The sequence below is a fragment of the Sphaeramia orbicularis genome, chromosome 24 (genome assembly GCF_902148855.1).
Source record: "Sphaeramia orbicularis chromosome 24, fSphaOr1.1, whole genome shotgun sequence".
Lineage (NCBI taxonomy): Eukaryota > Metazoa > Chordata > Actinopteri > Kurtiformes > Apogonidae > Sphaeramia > Sphaeramia orbicularis.
In genome coordinates this window covers 41,215,889-41,241,496 of record NC_043979.1, presented here as the reverse complement: position 1 = coordinate 41,241,496, position 25,608 = coordinate 41,215,889, and the positions used below count along the sequence as shown (strand labels likewise).

The following is a 25,608-nucleotide window of genomic DNA, read 5'->3' as shown; positions in this document are numbered from 1 at the left end:
GGGAAAAGGTCTTACCTCTGGGGGAGAGAGGAAAGGAGGAGGGGTTTCAGATAGGACTCTTATAAAGCCCTTAGGACACATGAGATAAGGTATTTCCAGCTGCACAGAGTTAGACAGAGTTAGACCAGAATTTAGAAGAGAGTAGATAAAAGGTCAGTCCGTACCGGCTCACCTCGGCCTCCGAGTTCATGGGATCTTTAAAAACTGACGTAAAAATTTGTACAAAATTCATGTGACCTTGCATAACCTTCCACTCTAAATACGTGTGGTTATGAATATTTGAAGTGTACAACCACTGAGCTAAATTTCATTATTAATACTTGTATTCTGTCTCACAAATTGCTTATTTTTAACTAGATTTGGTAAAAATGCAAACTGAATATCCAAGGAGAATTAAACCATGACCTCAGTCAGTGTTTAATTTACTAAAATGAATATTCTCAGTAATAAAAACGTCTTACCACATTATTTTGATTCTGCAGAGTATGAATACACTTCGATTGTACCTGCATAAAATGTTACAGCACATTCACATTAACCCTTTATCGGGCAAGTGACTATTTTTGATCATTTCCACAAACATTAAATATGGGCCCAATCCCGTGCCTCAGTGAGGTCCAGAAGCATGTTGGTTTTTATAATACTATACAGTAGTTACTTTTCCATTGGACATCTGTGTAAAACTTTACCGATATTTACTAAATGTCGAAAAAACAGAAGTGCGTAATTGATGTGAAAATTTGTACAAAATTCATGTGACCTTGCATAACCTTCCACTCTAAATACGTGTGGTTATGAATATTTGAAGTGTACAACCACTGAGCTAAATTTCATTATTAATACTTGTATTCTGTCTCACAAATTGCTTATTTTTAACTAGATTTGGTAAAAATGCAAACTGAATATCCAAGGAGAATTAAACCATGACCTCAGTCAGTGTTTAATTTACTAAAATGAATATTCTCAGTAATAAAAACGTCTTACCACATTATTTTGATTCTGCAGAGTATGAATACACTTCGATTGTACCTGCATAAAATGTTACAGCACATTCACATTAACCCTTTATCGGGCAAGTGACTATTTTTGATCATTTCCACAAACATTAAATATGGGCCCAATCCCGTGCCTCAGTAAGGTCCAGAAGCATGTTGGTTTTTATAATACTATACAGTAGTTACTTTTCCATTGGACATCTGTGTAAACTTTACCGATATTTACTAAATGTCGAAAAAACAGAAGTGCGTAATTGATGTGAAAATTTGTACAAAATTCATGTGACCTTGCATAACCTTCCACTCTAAATACGTGTGGTTATGAATATTTGAAGTGTACAACCACTGAGCTAAATTTCATTATTAATACTTGTATTCTGTCTCACAAATTGCTTATTTTTAACTAGATTTGGTAAAAATGCAAACTGAATATCCAAGGAGAATTAAACCATGACCTCAGTCAGTGTTTAATTTACTAAAATGAATATTCTCAGTAATAAAAACGTCTTACCACATTATTTTGATTCTGCAGAGTATGAATACACTTCGATTGTACCTGCATAAAATGTTACAGCACATTCACATTAACCCTTTATCGGGCAAGTGACTATTTTTGATCATTTCCACAAACATTAAATATGGGCCCAATCCCGTGCCTCAGTGAGGTCCAGAAGCATGTTGGTTTTTATAATACTATACAGTAGTTACTTTTCCATTGGACATCTGTGTAAAACTTTACCGATATTTACTAAATGTCGAAAAAACAGAAGTGCGTAATTGATGTGAAAATTTGTACAAAATTCATGTGACCTTGCATAACCTTCCACTCTAAATACGTGTGGTTATGAATATTTGAAGTGTACAACCACTGAGCTAAATTTCATTATTAATGTTTGTATTCTGTCTCACAAATTGCTTATTTTTAACTAGATTTGGTAAAAATGCAAACTGAATATCCAAGGAGAATTAAACCATGACCTCAGTGAAGTGTTTAATTTACTAAAATGAATATTCTCAGTAATAACAACGTCTTACTACATTATTTTGATTCTGCAGAGTATGAATACACTTCGATTGGCATAAAAATGTAATATTGGTGAATATCGTTATCGGTTATCATTAAAACTGATAAAATAATGCCTTGATTTTACCAGCATTTACCGACGCGTAAATGAAGCATTGTTTGTAGCTGAAAGAAATGTGCAGTTTTCAAAATTGTACAGTAGAGCTGCCACACTGTAATAGACTCATGGAGGCAGGGAGAGAAAATAAATAAATATGGCATTTTTTCCACAACTTAAGTTGAAGTGTGTATTCTTTGCACAGACAGTGTTTACATTTTGAAAGCCTTGTTGCATTTGAGAATGCATCCAATGGGGCATCACAATAAAATGAGGCATGATGTGTTAATTCCATGACAGGAGATATGTGATGTTACCTAAAATTAGTTTAATATCCCACATATATCGGCAGCGGTATCGGTAGATATCGGAATCGGAAATTAAGCGTTGGACAATATCGGCGTATCGGTTTTTGACAAAAAAAAAAAGCCAATATCGGACATCCTTAACTTCGATTGTACCTGCATAGTTATTTGTTCATTCTGTATAAAATGTTACAGCACATTCACATTAATCCTTTAATGGGCAAGTGACTATTTTTGGTCATTTCCACAAACATTAAATATGGGGCTAATCCTGTGCCTCAGTGAGGTCCAGAACAAGCTTATAATAGTTTTGGATTTTTCATTATAGTTTAGTTTTATTTAGTTCTGACTTTTTTTGTCTCTATTTCAGTTAGTTTTCATTAGTTTTTAGAGCAAATTTGCTAGTTTTTATTAGTTTTCATTTTTTTCCTAAATGCTTAGTTTTAGTTTAGTTTTTTTAATATCTTTTATCTTCTTCTCCATCGTATTCAAATAAATCCCAGACAGGACTCTGCTGCTTTCTCCCACCATGTTTCCAGGTAGAGTGGGGACCAGAAGACGACTGGAAACCACAAGTGACGACAAGTGACGGACCGTGAAGTACCGTATGGTGCCGCTAGCTAAAACGAAATAAATTGCTTTCATATCAATCCGACATTGACAAAGATGAAAACGAAGGGAATTTTATCCATAATTTTTTATTTGTTTTAGTTAGTTTTGTAAGCACACAATACAGTTTCAGTTAGTTAGCGTTTTTTTCTTTTATTTATAGTTTTTATTTATTTCAGTTAATGAAAATGTTTTTTCAATTCTAGTTTTCGTCATTTTGTTAGTTTTCGTTGACGATAATAACCTTGGCCCAGAAGCATGTTGGTTTTGATAACACTATACAGTAGTTGCTTTTCCATTGGACATCTGTGTAAAACTTTACCGATATTTCCTAAATGTTGAAAAAACAGAAGTGCGTAATGTGGGTTTTTCCATTAAATCACAAATGCGATGATTTGTTTATGTACTATTGCGAGATGACACGAGAAGTCATTTCATAAACATGGCGACAAACGTAAATATCGTGTTGATATATGTTACCCCTCTATCCGGTTCTAAATTAAAAAATGATTTGGTTTCCTGGTGTGTCCACACATCCCACGACATATTTCTTTTAAAACTCTTCTTCTTCGCTTGTTGTTACGTCCGTCAACATCCATTTATTTATTTTTTTTATTCACATGACTCTAGTTGCGGAAAAAGTTCTTTCCATTGCATTTTTGTATGATATACCAATTGCGCTACACCTGAAAAACCACCTCTTGCCAGCGCAAAAATTTTTAATAAAAAAAAAAACAAGAGATTTGGCGAAATTGTTTTATTCGCGCAATTTGAGGGTCAATGGAAAAGCGACTACTGAAAGACACTGCGTTGTCCTTTCAAATTTTTTAACAAGCTTCCTTTGGACAATGTCTCGAAAGTTTGTTCACAGTTATGAGAAATTTTGATTTATGACGAATGTTTGGAATGTTAAAAATTTGCTTTTACTTATTTTTATAGATATTAATATAGTTACTGTTGAGCACTGATAGGAAGTCATATATGCGCTATGCTTGAAAAACCACCTCTTGCCAGCGCAAAAATTTTTCATTAAAAAAAAACAAAAAACAAGAGATTTGGCGAAATTGTTTTATTCGCGCAATTTGAGGGTCAATGGAAAAGCGACTACTGAAAGACACTGCGTTGTCATTTCAAATTTTTTACCTAGCTTTCTTTGGACAATGTCTCAAATGTTCGTTCACAGTTTGGAGAAATTCTGATTTATGACGAATGTTTGGAATGTTAAAAATTTGCTTTTACTTATTTTTATAGATATTAATATAGTTACTGTTGATCACTGATAGGAAGTCATATATGCGCTATGCTTGAAAAACCACCTCTTGCCAGCGCAAACATTTTTCATTAAAAAAAAAAAAAAGAGATTTGGCGAAATTGTTTTATTCGCGCAATTTGAGGGTCAATGGAAAAGCGACTACTGAAAGAACACTGCATTGTCATTTCAAATTTTTTACGTAGCTTCCTTTGGACAATGTCTCGAAAGTTTGTTCACAGTTTGGAGAAATTTTGATTTATGACGAATGTTTGGAATGTTAAAAAATTAGCTTTTACTTATTTTTATAGATATTAATATAGTTACTGTTGAGCACTGATAGGAAGTCATATATGCGCTATGCTTGAAAAACCACCTCTTGCCAGCGCAAAAATTTTTCATTAAAAAAACCCAAAAAAAACCAAGAGATTTGGCGAAATTGTTTTATTCGCACAATTTGAGGGTCAATGGAAAAGCGACTACTGAAAGAACACTGCATTGTCATTTCAAATTTTTTACGTAGCTTCCTTTGGACAATGTCTCGAAAGTTTGTTCACAGTTTGGAGAAATTTTGATTTATGACGAATGTTTGAAATGTTAAAAATTTGCTTTTACTTATTTTTATAGATATTAATGTAGTTACTGTTGAGCACTGATAGGAAGTCATATATGCGCTATGCTTGAAAAACCACCTCTTGCCAGCGCAAAAATTTTTCATTAAAAAAACCCAAAAAAAACCAAGAGATTTGGCGAAATTGTTTTATTCGCGCAATTTGAGGGTCAATGGAAAAGCGACTACTGAATGACACTGCGTTGTCATTTCAAATTTTTTACCTAGCTTTCTTTGGACAATGTCTCAAATGTTCGTTCACAGTTTGGAGAAATTCTGATTTATGACGAATGTTTGAAATGTTAAAAATTTGCTTTTACTTATTTTTATAGATATTAATATAGTTACTGTTGATCACTGATAGGAAGTCATATATGCGCTATGCTTGAAAAACCACCTCTTGCCAGCGCAAAAATTTTTCATTAAAAAAAAAAAAAAGAGATTTGGCGAAATTGTTTTATTCGCGCAATTTGAGGGTCAATGGAAAAGCGACTACTGAAAGAACACTGCATTGTCATTTCAAATTTTTTACGTAGCTTCCTTTGGACAATGTCTCGAAAGTTTGTTCACAGTTTGGAGAAATTTTGATTTATGACGAATGTTTGGAATGTTAAAAAATTAGCTTTTACTTATTTTTATAGATATTAATATAGTTACTGTTGAGCACTGATAGGAAGTCATATATGCGCTATGCTTGAAAAACCACCTCTTGCCAGCGCAAAAATTTTTCATTAAAAAAAACCAAAAAAAACCAAGAGATTTGGCGAAATTGTTTTATTCGCACAATTTGAGGGTCAATGGAAAAGCGACTACTGAAAGACACTGCGTTGTCATTTCAAATTTTTTACGTAGCTTCCTTTGGACAATGTCTCGAAAGTTTGTTCACAGTTTGGAGAAATTTTGATTTATGACGAATGTTTGAAATGTTAAAAATTTGCTTTTACTTATTTTTATAGATATTAATATAGTTACTGTTGAGCACTGATAGGAAGTCATATATGCGCTATGCTTGAAAAACCACCTCTTGCCAGCGCAAAAATTTTTCATTAAAAAAAACCAAAAAAAACCAAGAGATTTGGCGAAATTGTTTTATTCGCGCAATTTGAGGGTCAATGGAAAAGCGACTACTGAAAGAACACTGCGTTGTCATTTCAAATTTTTTACCTAGCTTCCTTTGGACAATGTCTCGAAAGTTTGTTCACAGTTTGGAGAAATTTTGATTTATGACGAATGTTTGAAATGTTAAAAATTTGCTTTTACTTATTTTTATAGATATTAATATAGTTACTGTTGAGCACTGATAGGAAGTCATATATGCGCTATCCTTGAAAAACCACCTCTTGCCAGCACAAAAATTTTTCATTAAAAAAAGAAAAAAAACAAGCGATTTGGCGAAATTGTTTTATTCGCGCAATTTGAGGGTCAATGGAAAAGCGACTACTGAAAGACACTGCATTGTCATTTCAAATTTTTTACCTAGCTTCCTTTGGACAATGTCTCGAAAGTTTGTTCACAGTTTGGAGAAATTTTGATTTATGACGAATGTTTGAAACGTTAAAAATTTGCTTTTACTTATTTTTAGAGATATTAATATAGTTACTGTTGAGCACCGACAGGATGTCATATATGCACTATGCTTGAAAAACCACCTCTTGCCAATGCAAACATTTTTAATCAAAAAACGTGGGATTGTCGTTTTTCCATCAGGTAAATTTTTATGCGCAAGTTATATTCGCTCAATTTGAGGGTCAATGGAAAAGCGGCTAGTGATTAAGAGAGATTTTATGGACATTTAGAAGCTGTAAATAGTGAATATGAGTGATTTTTATCGGTTTATGATCTTATAACAGTCGTTTTATTGCACGTGTTTAATTTTTAGCAAGTGCTGCTCAGATGTTTTATGGCAAAAGAAGGGAGACTAACACACAAAGGTTGAAATTTAGAATTTGGGTTTGAATGTTGGGTGACCTGGCATGGAACGATGTCAAAGCAAAGGTTGAGAAAAATAAACGACAGGAAGAAAGCTCAAACACCTAGAGCGATATTTCTCCATCTTTTTTCTACCTCGTCACAAAAAACCTGCAATCTTTAATCAACACAGCTAAATATAGTAGATTTTAATTAACGCCAAAACAGCATCCTGACTTCAACTGTTAAAAGCACACACACCGATCTCTGATGAGGTACATTCGAGGAATAAAAGGGGAAGAATGTGAGATATTTGACTTGTTCTTTTCAAAATATCATTTCACTTTTCAGTTCAGTCTTAACCCGTTATTGAGCAAGTGATTATTTTTGGTCATTCCCGCATACATTACAAAACAATGACAGCAACAGTTCCAGTTAGGAGAGTGAGTCACCAATCTCAGGTCCAATGTGGTCTCCAGGGTCTGTAAGGTCCACCTCTGCATGAACAGTGAGTGGACCTGCTTTGTTAGGTACCAGGAAGTAATGGTACTAATGTAAGGAATGAAGTTCAAAGTGAGAATGTGGATGTGGACAGGGGTCTGGATCAGCACTCATGTTGGTCTAATGTTCGAAAATACAGGTTCCTTTCACCTTACATGTGTTTTTTTTTTTTGTTTTTTTTTTGCCACTTATGGATAAGGAACCAAATATGGTAACTTCATTGACCTTTGGTTCTTTGTTTCTTTCTTATGTTGTTATAATGTTCTAAAAGTGATTTTTTTTTCAACTTACATGTGTTTTTCTTGTATTTTTATATTTGCCTCTTGCGTTTTTTTTTTTTATTTTTTTAAAAATTTTTTGGCATTTAAAGAGAAGGAACCAAATATGGTAACTTCATTGACCTTTCTGTCTTTGCTTCTTTCTTATGTTGTTGTAATGTTCTAAAAGGGATATTCTTTTCATCTTAAATGTGTTTTTCCTGTATTTTTTTTTTTTTTTCATATTTACCTCTTGTATTTGTTTTGTTTTTTTTTTTGGCCACTTATGGGTAAGGAACCAAATATGTGTCATGCGTCGACGTTTATGTTGATTTAGTTTTGGGTTTTTGTCTTTTCCTGTTTTATTTTGGTGATGGTGGTTTCCTTCCTGTTCTGTCTGCACTCTGTCAGTCTTGTCTTTGTCTTCCCTGTCCCATCATTGCCTGCACCTGCTGTCTCCTCATAATTGTCCACACCTGTTTGTGATCCCTGCCTCCCTTATATATTCTCCCCGCTCCCTTTGTCTCTTGTCAGTGCGTCGTTATCTGTGGTCTTGTGAAGAGCGTTCTGTTAAGTATCTAATCTTGAGAATCTTGAACTCCATGTTTTCTACTCATGGCTTTTTGTTTGTTTAAAGTACGTTGTACTTCTCCTTTTGTTGTTAGAAATTTTTAGAGCACGTTGTGCTTTCTCTTTTTGTTAATCTTTTGTACTTTGAGAACTTTTGTTAAAATAAATCTTTTTTTTAACCACTGACAATTGCGTCTCGTGCATTTGGGTCCACACCAAGAGTCGAGTCATAACAATATGGTAACTTCACTGACTTCTGTTTCTTTCTTATGTTGTTGTAATGTTCTAAAAGTGATATTCTTCTCACCTTATGTGTGTTTTTTTTTGTATTTTTTATATTTACCTCTTGTATTTTTTTTTTTTTTTTTTTTTTGGTGACATTTATGGGTAAGGAACCAAATATGGTAACTTCATTGACCTTTGCTTCTTTGTTTCTTTCTTTCTTATGTTGTAATGTTCTAAAAGTGATACCTGATGTGTTTTCCTTGAATTTTTTTTTTTTTTTATATGTATGTTTTTATTTTTTGCCACTTATGGGTAAGGAATCAAATATAGTACCTTCATTGACCTTTGTTTCTTTTTGTTTGTTTGTTTGTTTGTTTCTTTCTTTCTTTGTTATGTTGTTGTAATGTTCTAAAAGAGACATTCTTTTCCCCTTTCATGTGTTTTTCTTGTATTTTTTTATATTTACATCTTGTTTTTTTTATTTTTTCTTGCCACTTATGGGTGAGGAACTAAATATGGTAACTTCATTGATCTTTCTTTCTTTCTTTCTTTCTTTCTTACGTTGTTGTAATATTCTAAAAGTGATATTATTTTCACCTTACATGTGTTTTTCTTGTATTATTTTTATATTTACCTCTTGTATTTTTTATTTATTTTTTTGCCACTTATAGGTAAGGAACCAAATATGATAACTTCATTGACCTTTGTTTCTTTGGCTTTTTTCTTTCTTCTTATTTTCTTGTATTCTTCTAAAAGTGATATTCTTTTCACCTTACATGAGTTTTTCTTGTATTTTTATATTGCTTTTTTGTCACTTATGAGTAAGGAACCAAATATGGTAACTTCACTGACCTTTCTTTCTTTCTTTCTTTCTTTCTTTCTTTCTTTCTTTCTTTCTTTCTTTCTTTCTTTCTTTCTTTCTTTCTTTCTTACATTGTTGTAATGTTCAAAAAGTGATGTTCTTTTCACCTTACATGTGTTTTTCTTGTATTTTTATATTGCTTTTTTGTCACTTATGAGTAAGGAACCAAATATGGTAACTTCACTGACCTTTCTTTCTTTCTTTCTTTCTTTCTTTCTTTCTTACATTGTTGTAATGTTCGAAAAGTGATATTCTTTTCACCTTACATGAGTTTTTCTTGTATTTTTATATTGCTTTTTTGTCACTTATGAGTAAGGAACCAAATATGGTAACTTCACTGACCTTTCTTTCTTTCTTTCTTTCTTTCTTGCATTGTTGTAATGTTCTAAAAGTGATACTCTTTTTACCTTACATGTATTTTTCTCGCATTTTTTTTTATATTTACCCCTTAAAGAACCAAATATGGTAACTTCACTGACCTTGATTTTCTACATAACATTTTTTTTTAAATTTCCCAAAAGTAATACATTCTTCTCATGTCCTCCAATATCTCACTAAGTTTTAAAATTTGAATTTCAGAGTATTTCTAAAAGTGCCCAATAAAAAACTAACCCTCTCTTTCACCTAGGATGATAAATTAGCAAAACAGCTAAAACCAGCTTGTGTCGACCTATGAGAATATATTATGTGGGATCTATTCTCTCTCTCGGATGTGTTTGAGATGCAGTGTCTGACCCTGTTTTCTTATCTTTTCCAAACATTACCAGTCACTTCTGTACATCTAAACCTCACCTTGGCTTTCTACCTCTTCCTCTGAGGATAACGTCGCAGTAGAGCTGCCGCCTCGCATGTAAAAAGTAACACACAACAAGACCCACTGTATCTGAGTTGACAAGGAGCTGCTGTGGCCCAGAGCGGGGAACCGTTCAGGGTGTCAGTCTGCGTCCATCTCTGGGTCTCACCGCACCAAGCCTCCTTGTCAGTCACCATGGAAACCATAGCAAGAGGCGGAGAATAAAAGGACTCCTTATTCTTTATAGGTCGGGAGGATGCAATGTTATAATGTAGACGCTTTTGTATGTGTATTTATATGAGGGTAGACAACATTTGATTTGTCTTTGAAAGAATCGACTGTTTGTAACTGTAGGATTTATCGTCAGAAAATATATGTAGGTGCATTTTTAACCCATAAAAACCCAAACAGCCACCGGCGATCAAAAACATCTATTGATCTAACACAGGGGTCTGCAACCCGTGGCTCCTGGGCCAAATGTGGCTCTTTAGCCTCTCTTTATGGCTCCCATTGTCAAAAAACATAAGGAACATTTTGAAACGAACTGAATGAGCCATTACTTTTTAACATTATTATAGGACTAAATCTATTCTAACTTTGGCCATCTGCAAAAATGCACCAGCTGTACAAGGAAAATAATATTTTTTGACAGCATATAAACCAAAATGCATTATTTTTTAGCCAAATTCAAGACATAATACAAGATACTTAATTTGTATTTGTAGTTAGTCTGTTTAAAAGTCTGCCTCTACATGAAAGTTGAGCTTTTTCTCATCTACACAATGTAATTATGTTTTGGAAATAGTGTCCATCATTAAAAAAAACATACAAATTTTCAATGTTTTCTTTATTATTGTTGTATAATTTCATAAATGCACCACACATTGCTTTATTGTAATGGAAATACAAAATTAAATTGCAAACTAATCACAAATAGGCAACAGCAGAGCAGCCACCTCATGGTAAAATGTAAATGGGTTTAAATATTTTTTTCATGGCTCCAGTTTGATTTCTTTCTTCTTTAACAAGACAAAAATGGCTCTTTAGGTTGTAAAACTTGCCGACCCCTGATCTAACATGTTTAGTACCTGTTGATCCACTAATGTCAATAACTGGTGTAAAATGCAGTTTGTCATCTTTTCATGGTCATCAGATATGAGCCACTTGGACATTCAGAGGCTTCGTAGTTACCGTGGAAACACCGTCATCTTCTACAACATTGATTCACCAGTAAAACCAATGGAGTTGGATCAATGACAGTGGATGGACACACTTGTTTTATGTTCAGTTAATGATAGATTTTGTTGAAAAAGCCACGTTTGCTTCAGTTTTCTCTGTTTCTGATATAATAACCCTTAACCTCTCTTCTCTGAGCTTCTATGAACATCTACATGATCAGTAAATTAACCCTGTAAAGCCTGAACCATTAAATCAGTGACAGAAAATTCCAGTTCTTTGAAACTGGAGCCTTTATTGGTCCTTCTCAACAACCGCCTGATTATTTATTTATTTTTTTAAAATATCAATTTCCATGTATGAGTTTCAGTTATGTATCATATTTGATACATCGGGTCTCGATTCTCAAATATCAAATATTATTATTTTTGAACAAACAAAAACATAATATAACACAAACATGTCTAACAAATTGGTAATTCCTTTTCAAAACTGGCAAAGTTCTGCCTCCTTCCTCATTAACCCTTTCATGCATAGTGGTCACTACAGTGGACAGTTACTCTACAGCTTTACTCTTGTATATTCATAGGTTTTGTTGTTTTAGTTCCATGTCAACCAACACAGTGGACACTTATGCATCATCTCATAAACTGTAATTCATACCATTATTGTAACTTTGCTGTTCTTGATTGGTTCTTGAGTGGAAATCAATTGTTAATATTTATTTTTTGCATATTATCTCCATGAAGTGAGAAATAACTAGTATTAGAATATGTTAAAATGTGAGAAAACATCAGATTAGCTGCATTAAACATGGTTTCATTTCACTGTTTTCATATCACTTTATGATATTGGGTTTTAAATACATGTTTCTTTGCTTCAAGAATAAAATTCATGGTGTAGCTGAGTGGACATTTTTGTAACTCCATGAAAAACAGGTTGATTTAAAAAAAAATTCAATCACATCGGGGGTTTTTTGTGCCGAAAGAGGAATAAAAACACTCAGGAAAAAAAAATCTTGATTAAGGTTCTCATAATTCATGTGTGAAAGGGTTAATGGCAATCTTGTAGTGTCACTGGAAAGGCCTCTGATGAATGAATTCCTCCCCCTGGTGGATTATCTGTGTATTGCATGTATCTAATTGTATACATCAGGTTTTTCAAGAACAAAAAAATAAAATATACATAATAATGTAGAAGGCTTCAAAACTCATGTATCAAATACGATACGTTTGGAGTTATGGGGTTAAATACAAGAAAATACCTGATTTTCACTGAAAAAATGCAAAATACAGAGGATAATATAATAAATGGTACTCAATCACTTAAGTAGAGAAGAAAATATTTTGGATGTGTCACAAAAAGTAGGTCTGGGTCTTTATGGGTTAATTGTAATGAAAAGCCTTGTTTGACCTATGATTCAGCAGATGCAAATAACATCAAATTGTGAAAACCGATAACGATCACAGTCTGTATTATCAGGCATAATCTATAAAACTGTGACTCTGATGTGTTTCAACAACTGGAAGTATGAATGGTTGATTATTCACAGATCAAACGCAGACACAACAAAGGCTTTTAAAGAAGTTTCAGAGTTTTGGTGGTATTTATAATTTTCACACTCATGGGGGTGGGAGTAAAACTACTGAGACATTTTGGCTGAAGCCTTTATACTATTTTTTTCTCCATCCCATTAAATTCAGTACAAATAATAAAATAGTGTTTTCTGGTGTGTGAACCTTAAACACCTACTTGTAAAACTGAAACTTACAACTTCCAATGGATTCCTGTTTTATAACTAGTTACGTCACGACATTTGCACATATAAGGTCAAGACTTCCGACCAACATTTCTCAGAGTATTACACTGGTTAACAACAAATTTATTGTTGAAGTTTTTTGAGCTGATTTAGGATCATTTTGGTGTGCTGAATCCAAAAATCACATTAATTTTGCTCAATCAGGTCAACTTTCTGAACTATGCTACATATTGGCTTTTTAACATTTTTGCTTACATTTATGGGCATTTTCACATCATATGATACAAAATTCTTTCATATTTCTTGCAATAAACAAGTTCTGAAGATTTTACTTTTGCCAATTTATGATTAATGTTTTTTTTTAATATTACACGTGAATGAAATGGCTTCGACTAGAAGATCTTGCAAAAATAAGCCTGACGTATTCTGCTACATCTGCGGTGAATACATAGTAAATAATAAATACATCCTGTTAGAAAATGATTTTTTTTTCTCTTTAAACCTATTTTGGGTGAGAACTATATAAAAAATCAACTGATAAAGTCACAAAAATGTCATCAATTTTGTGAGAAGATCAAATTTTTCAAAATCAAATTAGCAAAAAAAACCTGACCTAATTGAGAAAAACAGATGTCATTTTTGGATTTAGCGGTGCAAAATGGTCCTAATTCAGTTGAAAAAACCTAGACAACTTGCAAAAAAAATTTTTTTGTAATCCAGTGTTATATTATAGACATTTCAACTGAAAAAAGTGTATAAAGGAAGAACAACGATATGAACAGTTATAAGTTTTTACATTTTGCTTCGTATTTGTACTGCATCTTGTGACACATTTATTTAGTTATTTTGGTCTGGTATAATGTTTTTGCATCATTTCGTCAGGTATATGTTTACCTATGTTTTGTACTTTCTGGAAGTGATGGGACTTTTGGCTCTTTGAAGGGAGCCGTTCAATCAGGAGTCGTTCACTGAAAAGAGCTGTTCTAAAAGACTGGCTCTTTTATGGCTTTTGCATTATTTTGAAACACCAATGTTTTAATGACTAAATAAGCTACATGTGATGATTGACATTTAATTTTAAAGGTGTTTAATTGGCGTGGCAGTAAATATTATCTTACCGTAAAAAAGAATAGTTAGTTCAAATGTGTGGGCTAAATACATAACGAGAAGTGACATTAGGCAAATGCTGGAATTTGACAAAAAAACATCACGGTACATTATGTGGACTAGTGTGTAGCCTAAAAATGAAGAAGAAAATTAAACATTTTCTTATGAAATAACATTTTTCGTTGGCTCATTACTCACAGGTGCTCGCTCACTCACTCATTCTCAAACTTTTCTCCGGTTTCGACCAGTCTTCCAGCTCCGCCTCCTCCAGTATGCTCACCTCACGCTTCAAACTGTTGTTTTTTTGCTAACTTCTTGCCATGAGACATGCACAAGCACCCTTTTTTTTCTGCTCGAACATTCTCCTCCTGCCCAGTGCCTCCCCAGTGACACTAAAGGCGGCCATCCACTGTGCGATTATTTCGATCGTTGCACGCAGCTCCATCTCAAACTGTGCGAATCAGTCGTACAGCCAGGCTCACGATTCATGTTCTCACACTGCACGGACCGACGCTCGTATGCGACCTGACTGCTCACACTGTAGGACCATACACCACAGGACGCACCACACGTTTGAGTGTTGTATCCGGAAATACAACATTAAAATACCAAGGAATCCGTAAAAGTGCATAGACGATTGTGTATTGGCGTGAGTCACGAAATGGTAGTGCTAAACAAAAACCAACGAGCTGCTTTGGTAATATGTGCCATTATCTGCGGGGAATCAAAAAAGAAGAAAAGATGACGATGTGTTTGGTGCAGGCATTGGTTGGCCAGACGTGGACAGTATGGGCTGTCATCCTACAGCAAAGAGAACTAGAGGTAAGCTGCAACAGCTAAACTGCACTAGGACAACAGCTAGCTACTGTTAGCTTGTACGCTACTGTACGCGTCTGTGTTCGCACATGCACACAGAATTTGAGGCACATCGGTTCGTGGCACTGCTTTGACAGTACGATACACTCACGAGGAGCGAGCAGGATTTCAAACAGCTCCGTTTTCCTTGCGAACACACGATTGCTGGTCGTGAGGTGCTAATCGCTTCTCTTTACCCCATGTACACTGCACGAAGCACGACACACGATTAGAGGCACATCGGGCCCGATCCCAGAAATAGTCGCACGAGTGAGAAATCGTCTCTAAAATCGCACAGTGTAAGGCCGCCTTAAATTGGCAGGCAATCGGACACTCCCTCCTTAAAAAAAAACAAATAAATAAATAAATGAACGGCTCTTTACAAAGACCTGGTTCCCAACGTTCATTTCAAAGAGCCGTTCAAAAGATTCGATTCGTTCATGAACGTCACATCACTACTTTCTGGACATGTAGTTGTGCACTTGGTTTTGTATTCATTTTGTACTGTCTTTGGATGTATTTAATTTGGTTTGTCTGACTTTATACAGTATGATTTTATAGCTAGTTGTGTATGGCTAACCATTAAGGCTATTATTATTTCAAAGGGGGCAGGAAATATAAGATTTTCTTCATCCTGCTCCTTTTCGAGCATGGGTGTGTACATGTCGTTCACTTGAAGATTATTGAATGTTTGCTGATGAAATGCACAACCATGAACGAAATAAATGAAATGAAAAAAAAAAAAAAAAAAAGAAATGAGTACACCATGTGCATTTAAAGGGCCAGCACGCAAAACAACTTTTCTGGTGTCATTACTCAGAAATAGGGTCGAGGATGGACCTGTGGAGTTGAATTAATGAAGAATTCAGACCCAAACATAAGATTTACAGTTTATGTAGACCACAGAGAAATGTTTTAAAACGCAGAATTCCATTTAAAAAAGCTAAATATCACGCCTTTAAGGTATTAAATGCAGATTTGTAAATTTAAGACTTTTTAAGACCCAGTGGGAAACTTACATTTATGATAAGAGTAGTAAGTAATCAGTCAAAAAGTAATACAGGAGTCACGTAACGTATTACAGGTAAGGAATTACTTTTAACCCTTTCATGCACAGTGGTCACTCCAATGGACAGTTCTTCTCCAGCTGTTCTCTAGTATATTCATGGGTTTTGTTGTTTTAGTTCCATATCAGCCAAAACAGTGGACACTTATGCGCCATCCCATAGTAACACACTGACATTCAGACCATTACGGTAACTGTACTGTTCTAGATAAACCTGATCTGCACTAACATGTTTGAGTGGAAATCAATTGTTATCTGTTAGAAAAAAAAGTTTGTTTTTTTTTTTGCATATTATCTCCATGAAAAGAGTAATAACTAGCATTAGAATATGTTAACGTGAGAAAACATCAGATTTTATTTTATTTCATTGTTTTCATAACACTTTCTGATATTGGATTTTAAACACGTTTCTTTACTTCAAAAAGTAAATGCATGGACATTTTTGTAACTCCATAGAAAAAAAAAAACTTGATCGCATTGTTTTTTTCATGGCTAAACACTGAAGAAAAAAATCTTGACTAAGGTTCTCATAATTCGTGCATGAAAGGGTTAAACACATTTTTTACTTAAAAAAATTAAATGCATGGACATTTTTGTAACTCCATGAAAAAAAAAAAAAAAAAAAAAAACTTGATCACATTGTTTTTTCATGCCTATGGAGGAATAAAAACACTCAAGAAAAAAATCTTACCTAAGGTTCTCATAATTAATGCATGAAAGGGTTAAATAACAGTAACAAGTAATTTGTAATGGATTACATCTTGGAAGCAACTTGCACAACACTGATTATAATATATCCGGAGAATATTTACCTACTTTTAAACAAGTGTGTGCAAAACAGACAATACACGCTGAAAGTAAATGTCAATATATTCCATTAGGACGTCTGAGAGTGAGTGCAGTAATCAAACAGGAGTAGGAGAGCAGAGCCGGGGGGGAGGGGGGGATCCACAGGGGATCCGGATTTAAAGACCAAACTCTGTTAAGTGTGGACTCATCACTGATAAAGCAGAGAAGTAATGCTTTTCTTTCTGTACAATGCTTCTCTTCTTTCTCCCATATCCCTGGGACTTCCCTCTCCTCGTCTCCGTCTCCTCCTGACTGGCTCGCCGAATAGTCTGCTGTTAATCCACTGAGGGCGAGGCTAACACAGGAGCTAATGAGATTAAGACACCGCGGGTTTCCTGTGTGGCTTGTCATTTAACACTGGCTGCTAATCTGTGTGTAGAACGCATCAGATGACTGTTTAAATGTCATTTTAGGATAACTGCTGATACTGTCGTTAAGTACGACGCTAGGACAGATGGGAAATTAGATGTCGTATGTAGGGATGCACCGATACCACTTTTTTCCCAGACTGAGTACGAGTACTTAGGTTTTAGGTTAGTTTATTTCAGACACAGACATAATACAAAACATATGAAACAAAAAATAATAACAATAATAATAAACAATACCCAAAAAAAAATCAAGCAATAGAAAAATAATAATAATAATGATAAACAATACACCAAAAAATCAAATAACAGAAAATAAAAACCAAAACACTGAGCACTTGCCGATACCGAGTACCGATACGAGTACTTCCAGTTGTTAGTTCCTTTTGTAAATGTGCTTTATTGTCGTTGTCATTAGTCTGACTGGAACAAAGTGCTGCTACTGACATTTAATGTGTTGGAATGAGCGTTTGTCAATTAATCCACCAGGGGGCGTGTTGAGCCGCATTATGTAATAAATTCCCATTATGTAATAAAAGTTCAAAATGTAATAAGAATGTCACAGCATCTTGTAATAAAGCCGCATTATGTAATAAACTGACGCATTTTGTAATAAACTACGTCAATGCATTATATAGTACATTTTTTTACATTACGTAGTAAGTTATTACAATTTGAGAAACTTATTACAAAATGCACTTGACACATTTTTTACTGAAAGAAAAAAAGTAATAACATGGTTCATTATGTAACAACAATCCAAATTAATATAATTTCAGAGCAATTTAGAAGAAATTAGTCACAGGAGCTACAGGTAATGTAATCAGAAACCACACAGTTTAAAGATTAATTTAGCACATTACATTTTCCTGAAAATAAAAATGTGTCAAGTGCATTTTGTAATAAATTTCTCAAATTGTAATAACTTACTACATAATGTGAAAAAATTTACTACATAATACTTTGAGGTAGTTTATTACAAAATGTGTCAGTTTATTACACAATGCGGCTTTATTACAAGATGACGTAACATTCTTATTACATTTTGAACTTTTATTACATAATGGGAATTTATGACATAATGCGGCTCAACAGGGCGCCACTCTTAATTAACCATACTGGACAAATACCACGAAGAAGAGTAAAGTTTTTTTGAGAAGAAGAAGAAGAAAGTCAGTAATAACAAACATGGAGACGACAGAGGTAACACTAATATGATACTAATATTGCAGCGTTTTCATTGGTAAGGTTTAACAGCTTAGCTTCAGCGGGTAGACAAAAGAGAAATGAGTGATAAGTTTCGCTTTCACTTCTGTTGGCGGCGGTCCGCACCACTCCGTACACCCGCTGGTATTCTCATTCTGTTTACGCATCTGCGAGCACCTGGAAAACGTATGGAATGTACGAAGAGGACGGACAGAACGCTGCGTCTGTATCTGTCTGTGTCTGTAACGTTACTGTCAGTCAGCGTTACTTTTATCACCGTCACTTGATTTGTATTTGATGATTTGTAACGTGGATTACATTTTTATTGTTTTTACTTTAGTTTATTATTTCAGTTATATTGTATTTTTTAATTCTTTTTTTTTGTGTATTGTTCATTTCGGGGGGAGGTATTCATATAAGCCTTCTTTTTGGCTTCTAACCTCTCCTGCACAGTTTTGTTACTTGTTTAAATGTTGTTGTTTTTTCTATTGCTGTTTTTATTTTGTGCAAATAAATTAAACTAGAAAAGCACTCGGAGAGCGCAGACCTCCGCCAAGGCTGATCAGTGCCCCCCCCCCCCCCCCCCCCCGTGGGCCCCCCCATGCCAAGGCGGTTATGTTTTTGCCAGGGTTTGTTTGTCTGTTTGTTTGTCTGTCCGTTAGTGTGCAACATAACTCAAAAAGTTATGGACAGATTTTAATGAAATTTTCTGGCCCCCCGTGGGCCCCCCCACCCCCGATCACCACCAAAATTTAATCATTTCTTCCTTATCCCATTTCCAACAAACCCTGAAAATTTCATCCAAATCTGTCCATAACTTTTTGAGTTATGTTGCACACTAACAGACAGACAAACAAACAGACAAACTCGAAGCACTCGGAGAGCGCAAACCTCCGCCAAGGCTGATCAGTGGCCCCCCCCCCCCCCCCCCGTGGGCCCCCCCACGCCAAGGAGGTTATGTTTTTGCCAGGGTTTGTTTGTTTGTCTTTCTGTCTGTCTGTTTGTTTGTCTGTCCGTTAGTGTGCAACATAACTCAAAAAGTTATGGACAGATTTTGATTAAATTTTCTGGTCTGCGCCCCCCCTGTGGGCCCCCCCACCCCCGATCACCACCAAAATTTAATAATTTCTTCCTTATCCCATTTCCAACAAACCCTGAAAATTTCATCCAAATCTGTCCATAACTTTTTGAGTTATGTTGCACACTAACGGACAGACAAACAGACAGACAGACAAACAAACAAACAAACCCTGGCAAAAACATAACCTCCTTGGCGGAGGTAATTAAAATTTAAATAAATAAATAAATAAATAAATAAATAAATAAATATTTGGTTAAATCTCCACACTGTTCACACTCCCCACACATTATTCCTTCTCCTCGTACCTGCTGCACTGAACTGTGAATGTCACGCAGCTGTAAGTGGTATTAGTGCATTTGTATCGGATATCTTTTACGAGTACGAGTACACACACTGAGTATCGGAGCCGATGCCGATACTCGTAACAGTATCGCTGCATCCCTAGTCGTATGTAATAAACTGCAGCACCTTGCACTTGTTTGGACGTACAGTCTAGGTGCATAGGTGTCAAACATGCGGCTCGGGGACCAAAATCGACCCGCGCATAGCCTCCGATCCAGCCCATGGGCCCGTATGAATTTGTGAAATGCCTTGATGCCTTCAGGCCGGCATTACCACGCTCCTCAGAGGAGAACCAACAGATATTCAATATAATAATAATCATAATCATAATAATAATACATTTTATTTGTCTAGCGCTTTTCATAGAACTCAAAGACACTTTACATGCAGCAGATAAAAACACAAACCAGACATTAAAAAGAGATTAAAAACAGGTGCAAAAGGCAGGTATACGAATATAAAACAGTTAAACATTAAACATTAGGATTAAACATTGAAAGCAATCTTAAATAAATGAGTTTTTAAAAGGGATTTAAAGGTATTAGGGTCGGAGCAGTGTCGGATAGAAGGTGGGAGGGAGTTCCAGAGGGTTGGAGCTGCAATGGAAATCTTTTATTCCTTCAGGTATCACACTTTTAAACTCTGACAGAGGCCATTTTAGTCATTTTATATGATTTTTTATTATGGAGGGTTCAAATTCAAACTTTATGAACTATTAGGGTCCAAATACACAAATAAATGAACCAAAGACTAATAAAAGTGGGTTTAGCTAAATATGACCCCTTCGACACTGACTGCCACTTGTTCAAAAATCATAAAAAAGAAGAACTGAGCTACATATAAATGGCTCATCCCAAAAAACTCAAAAAACAAAAGTTATTTTTAGGTGATTTATACACAGATTAACCCTGTCATGCATGAATTATGAGAACCTTAATCAAGATTTTTTTTCCTGAGTGTTTTTATTCCTCTTTAGGCATGAAAAAAAAACCCAATGTGATTTTTTTTTTTTTTTTTTTTTTTTTAAATCAACCTGTTTTTCATGGAGTTACAAAAATGTCCACTCAGCTACACCATGAATTTTATTCTTGAAGCAAAGAAACATGTATTTAAAACCCAATATCATACAGTGATATGAAAACAGTGAAATGAAACCATGTTTAATGCAGCTAATCTGATGTTTTCTCACATTTTAACATATTCTAATACCAGTTATTACTCACTTCATGGAGATAATATGCAAAAAATAAATATTAACAATTGATTTCCACTCAAGAACCAACCAAAAACAGCAAAGTTAAAATAATGGTATGAATTGCAGTTTATGAGATGATGCATAAGTGTCCACTGTGTTGGTTGATATGGAACTAAAACAACAAAACCCATGAATATACAAGATTAAAGCTGTAGAGTAACTGTCCACTGTAGTGGCCACTATGCATGAAAGGGTTAAAATGTAAAACTATACCATTATAAGAAATGGATTTTAAATCTTACGCACTGGACCTTTATAAAGCTTCCATTTTGATAGAATATTTAGGTGTTTATATTGAGTATTTTAACCCTGACCTAATGCTACTTTTGTGGCAGTTCCAAAACATTTTTCTCTACATTTAACTTTTCTTAAGTGATTTATCACCATTTATTCTAATATTATCCTCTGTGACTTGTGTTCTTTCAGTGTAAATCATGTATTTTTCTATATTTAATTCATTGTAGCAGGAAGCAGGAGATCAGGAAGTGACATCACTGGTAAGGAGGGGGAGGGGAAAGTTACAAATCAGACACACCTGAGAGCTGTGTGGAGGAGGGAAACTCAAACAAAGGGGAGACTGGAAGGAGGTCTGATCAACAGGAGAAGTGAGATTGAAAAGAAAAGGAAGAAATAAAACTTAATGTAACTTGAAATGACGAGTCTGAAAATGGACTGGTGTGGACCTAGGACTCTTTGGAAGAGACGTTGAATTCCTGGAGCAGCTGGACCTGTTCCTGCTCGGACTCAGCGGCTGCTCAGAGGACACCTTCCAGCAGGTGAGTTCCCCTTGAACCGAAACTCTCCTGGTTTATCCCCCGTTTGGCCTGAGTATATCCTGGTTCTCTCTCTCTCTCCCCCTAACACAGTGGTTCCAAACCTTTTTTGACTTGTGACCCCATTTTAACATCACAAATTTCAGGTGACCCCACAGTTGAAAAACACTGCCCTAACCAACACACATACGCCCCTAACCTCCAACCTGCCCAAGAACTGGACCCAATCATGTAGATGTTCATAAAAGTTCAAATTAAAATTGAGCGTCATTATATGAAAAACTGCGAAAACTGAAGAAAAACTGACTTTTTCAGCGAAAATATCAATAACTGAACATGAACTAAGTGTGTCCATCCACTGTCATTTATGGGTTTTACTGGTGAATCAATGTCGTAGAAGATGACGGTGTTTCCACAGTAACTACAGAGCCTCTGAACGTCCAAATGGGTCATATCTGATGACCATGAAAAGATGACAAACTGTATTTTACACCAATTATTTACATGTATTGATAGGTTTAGTGGATCAACATTTGACAGATAAATAGTACCACAGTGCTTCAGTTTCAGCTTCACAGTTTGTCATGTCTTTTATGTATTGTGATTGTCTCTTAACTCACCATATATAGTACTTTTTTTTTAAAAATTTTATCAATTACTAGAAATTTCAGGCGACCCCATTTGAATTCCAGGCGACCTCACGGTTGAAAAACACTGCCCTGACCAACATACATACGCCCCTAACCTCCAACCTGCCCAAGAACTGGACCCAATCATGTAGATGTTCATAAAAGCTCAAATTAAAATTAAGGGTTATTCTATAAAAAACTTCAAAAATGGAAGAAAAAGTGACTTTTTCAGCGAAAATATCAATCACAGAACATGAACCAAGTGCATCCATCCTCTGTCATTTATAGGTTTTACTGATGAATCAGTGTCATAGAAGATGACTGTGTTTCCATGGTAACTACGGAGCCTCTGAACGTCCAAATGGGTCATATCTGATGACCATGAAAAGATGACAAACTGTATTTTACACCAATTATTTTCATGTATTGATAGGTTTAATGGATCAACATTTGACATAAATAGTACCACAGTGCTTCAGTTTCAGCTTCACAGTTTGTCATGTCTTTTATGGATTGTGATTGTCTCTGTTAACTCACCATATACAGTACTTTTTTAAAAATTTTATCAATTACTAGAAATTTCAGGCGACCCCATTTGAATTCCAGGCGACCCCACGGTTGAAAAACACTGCTCTGACCAACATACATACGCCCCTAACCTCCAACCTGCCCAAGAACTGGACCCAATCATGTAGATGTTCATAAAAGTTCAAATTAAAATTGAGCGTCATTATATGAAAAACTGCGAAAACTGAAGAAAAACTGACTTTTTCAGCGAAAATATCAATAACTGAACATGAACTAAGTGTGTCCATCCACTGTCATTTATGGGTTTTACTGGTGAATCAATGTCGTAGAAGATGACGGTGTTTCCACAGTAACTACAGAGCCTCTGAACGTCCAAATGGGTCATATCTGATGACCATGAAAAGATGACAAACTGTATTTTACACCAATTATTTACATGTATTGATAGGTTTAGTGGATCAACATTTGACAGATAAATAGTACCACAGTGCTTCAGTTTCAGCTTCACAGTTTGTCATGTCTTTTATGTATTGTGATTGTCTCTTAACTCACCATATATAGTACTTTTTTTTTTTTAATTTTATCAATTACTAGAAATTTCAGGCGACCCCATTTGAATTCCAGGCGACCTCACGGTTGAAAAACACTGCCCTGACCAACATACATACGCCCCTAACCTCCAACCTGCCCAAGAACTGGACCCAATCATGTAGATGTTCATAAAAGCTCAAATTAAAATTAAGGGTTATTCTATAAAAAACTTCAAAAATGGAAGAAAAAGTGACTTTTTCAGCGAAAATATCAATCACAGAACATGAACCAAGTGCATCCATCCTCTGTCATTTATAGGTTTTACTGATGAATCAGTGTCATAGAAGATGACTGTGTTTCCATGGTAACTACGGAGCCTCTGAACGTCCAAATGGGTCATATCTGATGACCATGAAAAGATGACAAACTGTATTTTACACCAATTATTTTCATGTATTGATAGGTTTAGTGGATCAACATTTGACAGATAAATGGTACCACAGTGCTTCAGTTTCAGCTTCACAGTTTGTCATGTCTTTTATGTATTGTGATTGTCTCTTAACTCACCATATATAATACTTTAAAAAAAAAAATTAAAATTAAAATTTTTATCAATCACTAGAAATTTCAGGTGACCCCACAGTTGAAAAACACTGCCCTGACCAACACACATACGCCCCTAACCTCCAACCTGCCCAAGAACTGGACCCAATCATGTAGATGTTCATAAAAGCTCAAATTAAAGTTGAGGGTTATTATATGAAAAACTGCGAAAACTGAAGAAAAACTGACTTTTTCAGCGAAAATATCAATAACTGAACATGAACCAAGTGCATCCATCCTCTGTCATTTATGGGTTTTACTGGTGAATCAATGTTGTAGAAGATGACTGTGTTTCCACAGTAACTACAGAGCCTCTGAACGTCCAAATGGGTCATATCTGATGACCATGAAAAGATGACAAACTGTATTTTACACCAATTATTTTCATGTATTGATAGGTTTAATGGATCAACATTTGACATAAATAGTACCACAGTGCTTCAGTTTCAGCTTCACAGTTTGTCATGTCTTTTATGGATTGTGATTGTCTCTGTTAACTCACCATATACAGTACTTTTTTAAAAATTTTATCAATTACTAGAAATTTCAGGCGACCCCATTTGAATTCCAGGCGACCCCACGGTTGAAAAACACTGCCCTGACCAACATACATACGCCCCTAACCTCCAACCTGCCCAAGAACTGGACCCAATCATGTAGATGTTCATAAAAGCTCAAATTAAAGTTAAGGGTTATTCTATAAAAAACTTCAAAAACGGAAGAAAAAGTGACTTTTTCAGCAAAAATATCAATCACAGAACATGAACCAAGTGCATTCATCCACTGTCATTTATAGGTTTTACTGGTGAATCAGTGTCATAGAAGATGACTGTGTTTCCATGGTAACTACGGAGCCTCTGAACGTCCAAATGGGTCATATCTGATGACCATGAAAAGATGACAAACTGTATTTTACACCAATTATTTTCATGTATTGATAGAATTAGTGGATCAACATTTGAAAGATAAACAGTACCACAGTGCTTCAGTTTCAGCTTCAATTTGTCATGTCTTTTATGTATTGTGATTGTCCCTCTCAACTCACCATATATAATACTTTTTTTTAATTTTTTTATTTTATTTATTTTATTTTTTTTTTTAAATTTTTAGCAATTACTAGAAATTTCAGGCAACCTCATTTGAATTCCAGGCGACCGCACGGTTGAAAAACACTGCCCTAACCAACACACATACACCCCTAACCTCCAACCTGCCCAAGAACTGGACCCAATCATGTAGATGTTCATAAAAGCTCAAATTAAAGTTGAGGGTTATTATATCAAAAAGTGCCAAAACTGAAGAAAAACTGACTTTTTCAGTGACGATATCAATAACTGAACATGAACCAAGTGTGTCCATCCACTGTCATTTATAGGTTTTAATGGTGAATCAATGTTGTAGAAGATGATGGCCCATGAAAAGACAAACTGTATTTTACACCCATTATTTACATGGATTGATAGGATTAGCGGATC

At 35.0% G+C, this 25,608-nt stretch overlaps 1 protein-coding gene across 4 annotated transcripts in view; it reads right to left on the bottom strand.

Annotated features, from left to right (window-relative positions):
• Nucleotides 1–25,608, bottom strand: part of wasf1 (WASP family member 1) — a 247,721-nt gene that overhangs the window by 48,426 nt on the left and 173,687 nt on the right. For 2 of the 4 annotated variants that reach the window (XM_030127872.1, XM_030127871.1), the window contains exon 6: nt 16–99. The exons of the other annotated variants lie outside the window; for them this stretch is intronic. In XM_030127872.1, coding sequence (XP_029983732.1) covers nt 16–99 — 84 coding nt within the window. The remainder of the gene's footprint in view (nt 1–15; nt 100–25,608) is intronic. 4 annotated transcript variants of the gene reach the window in all.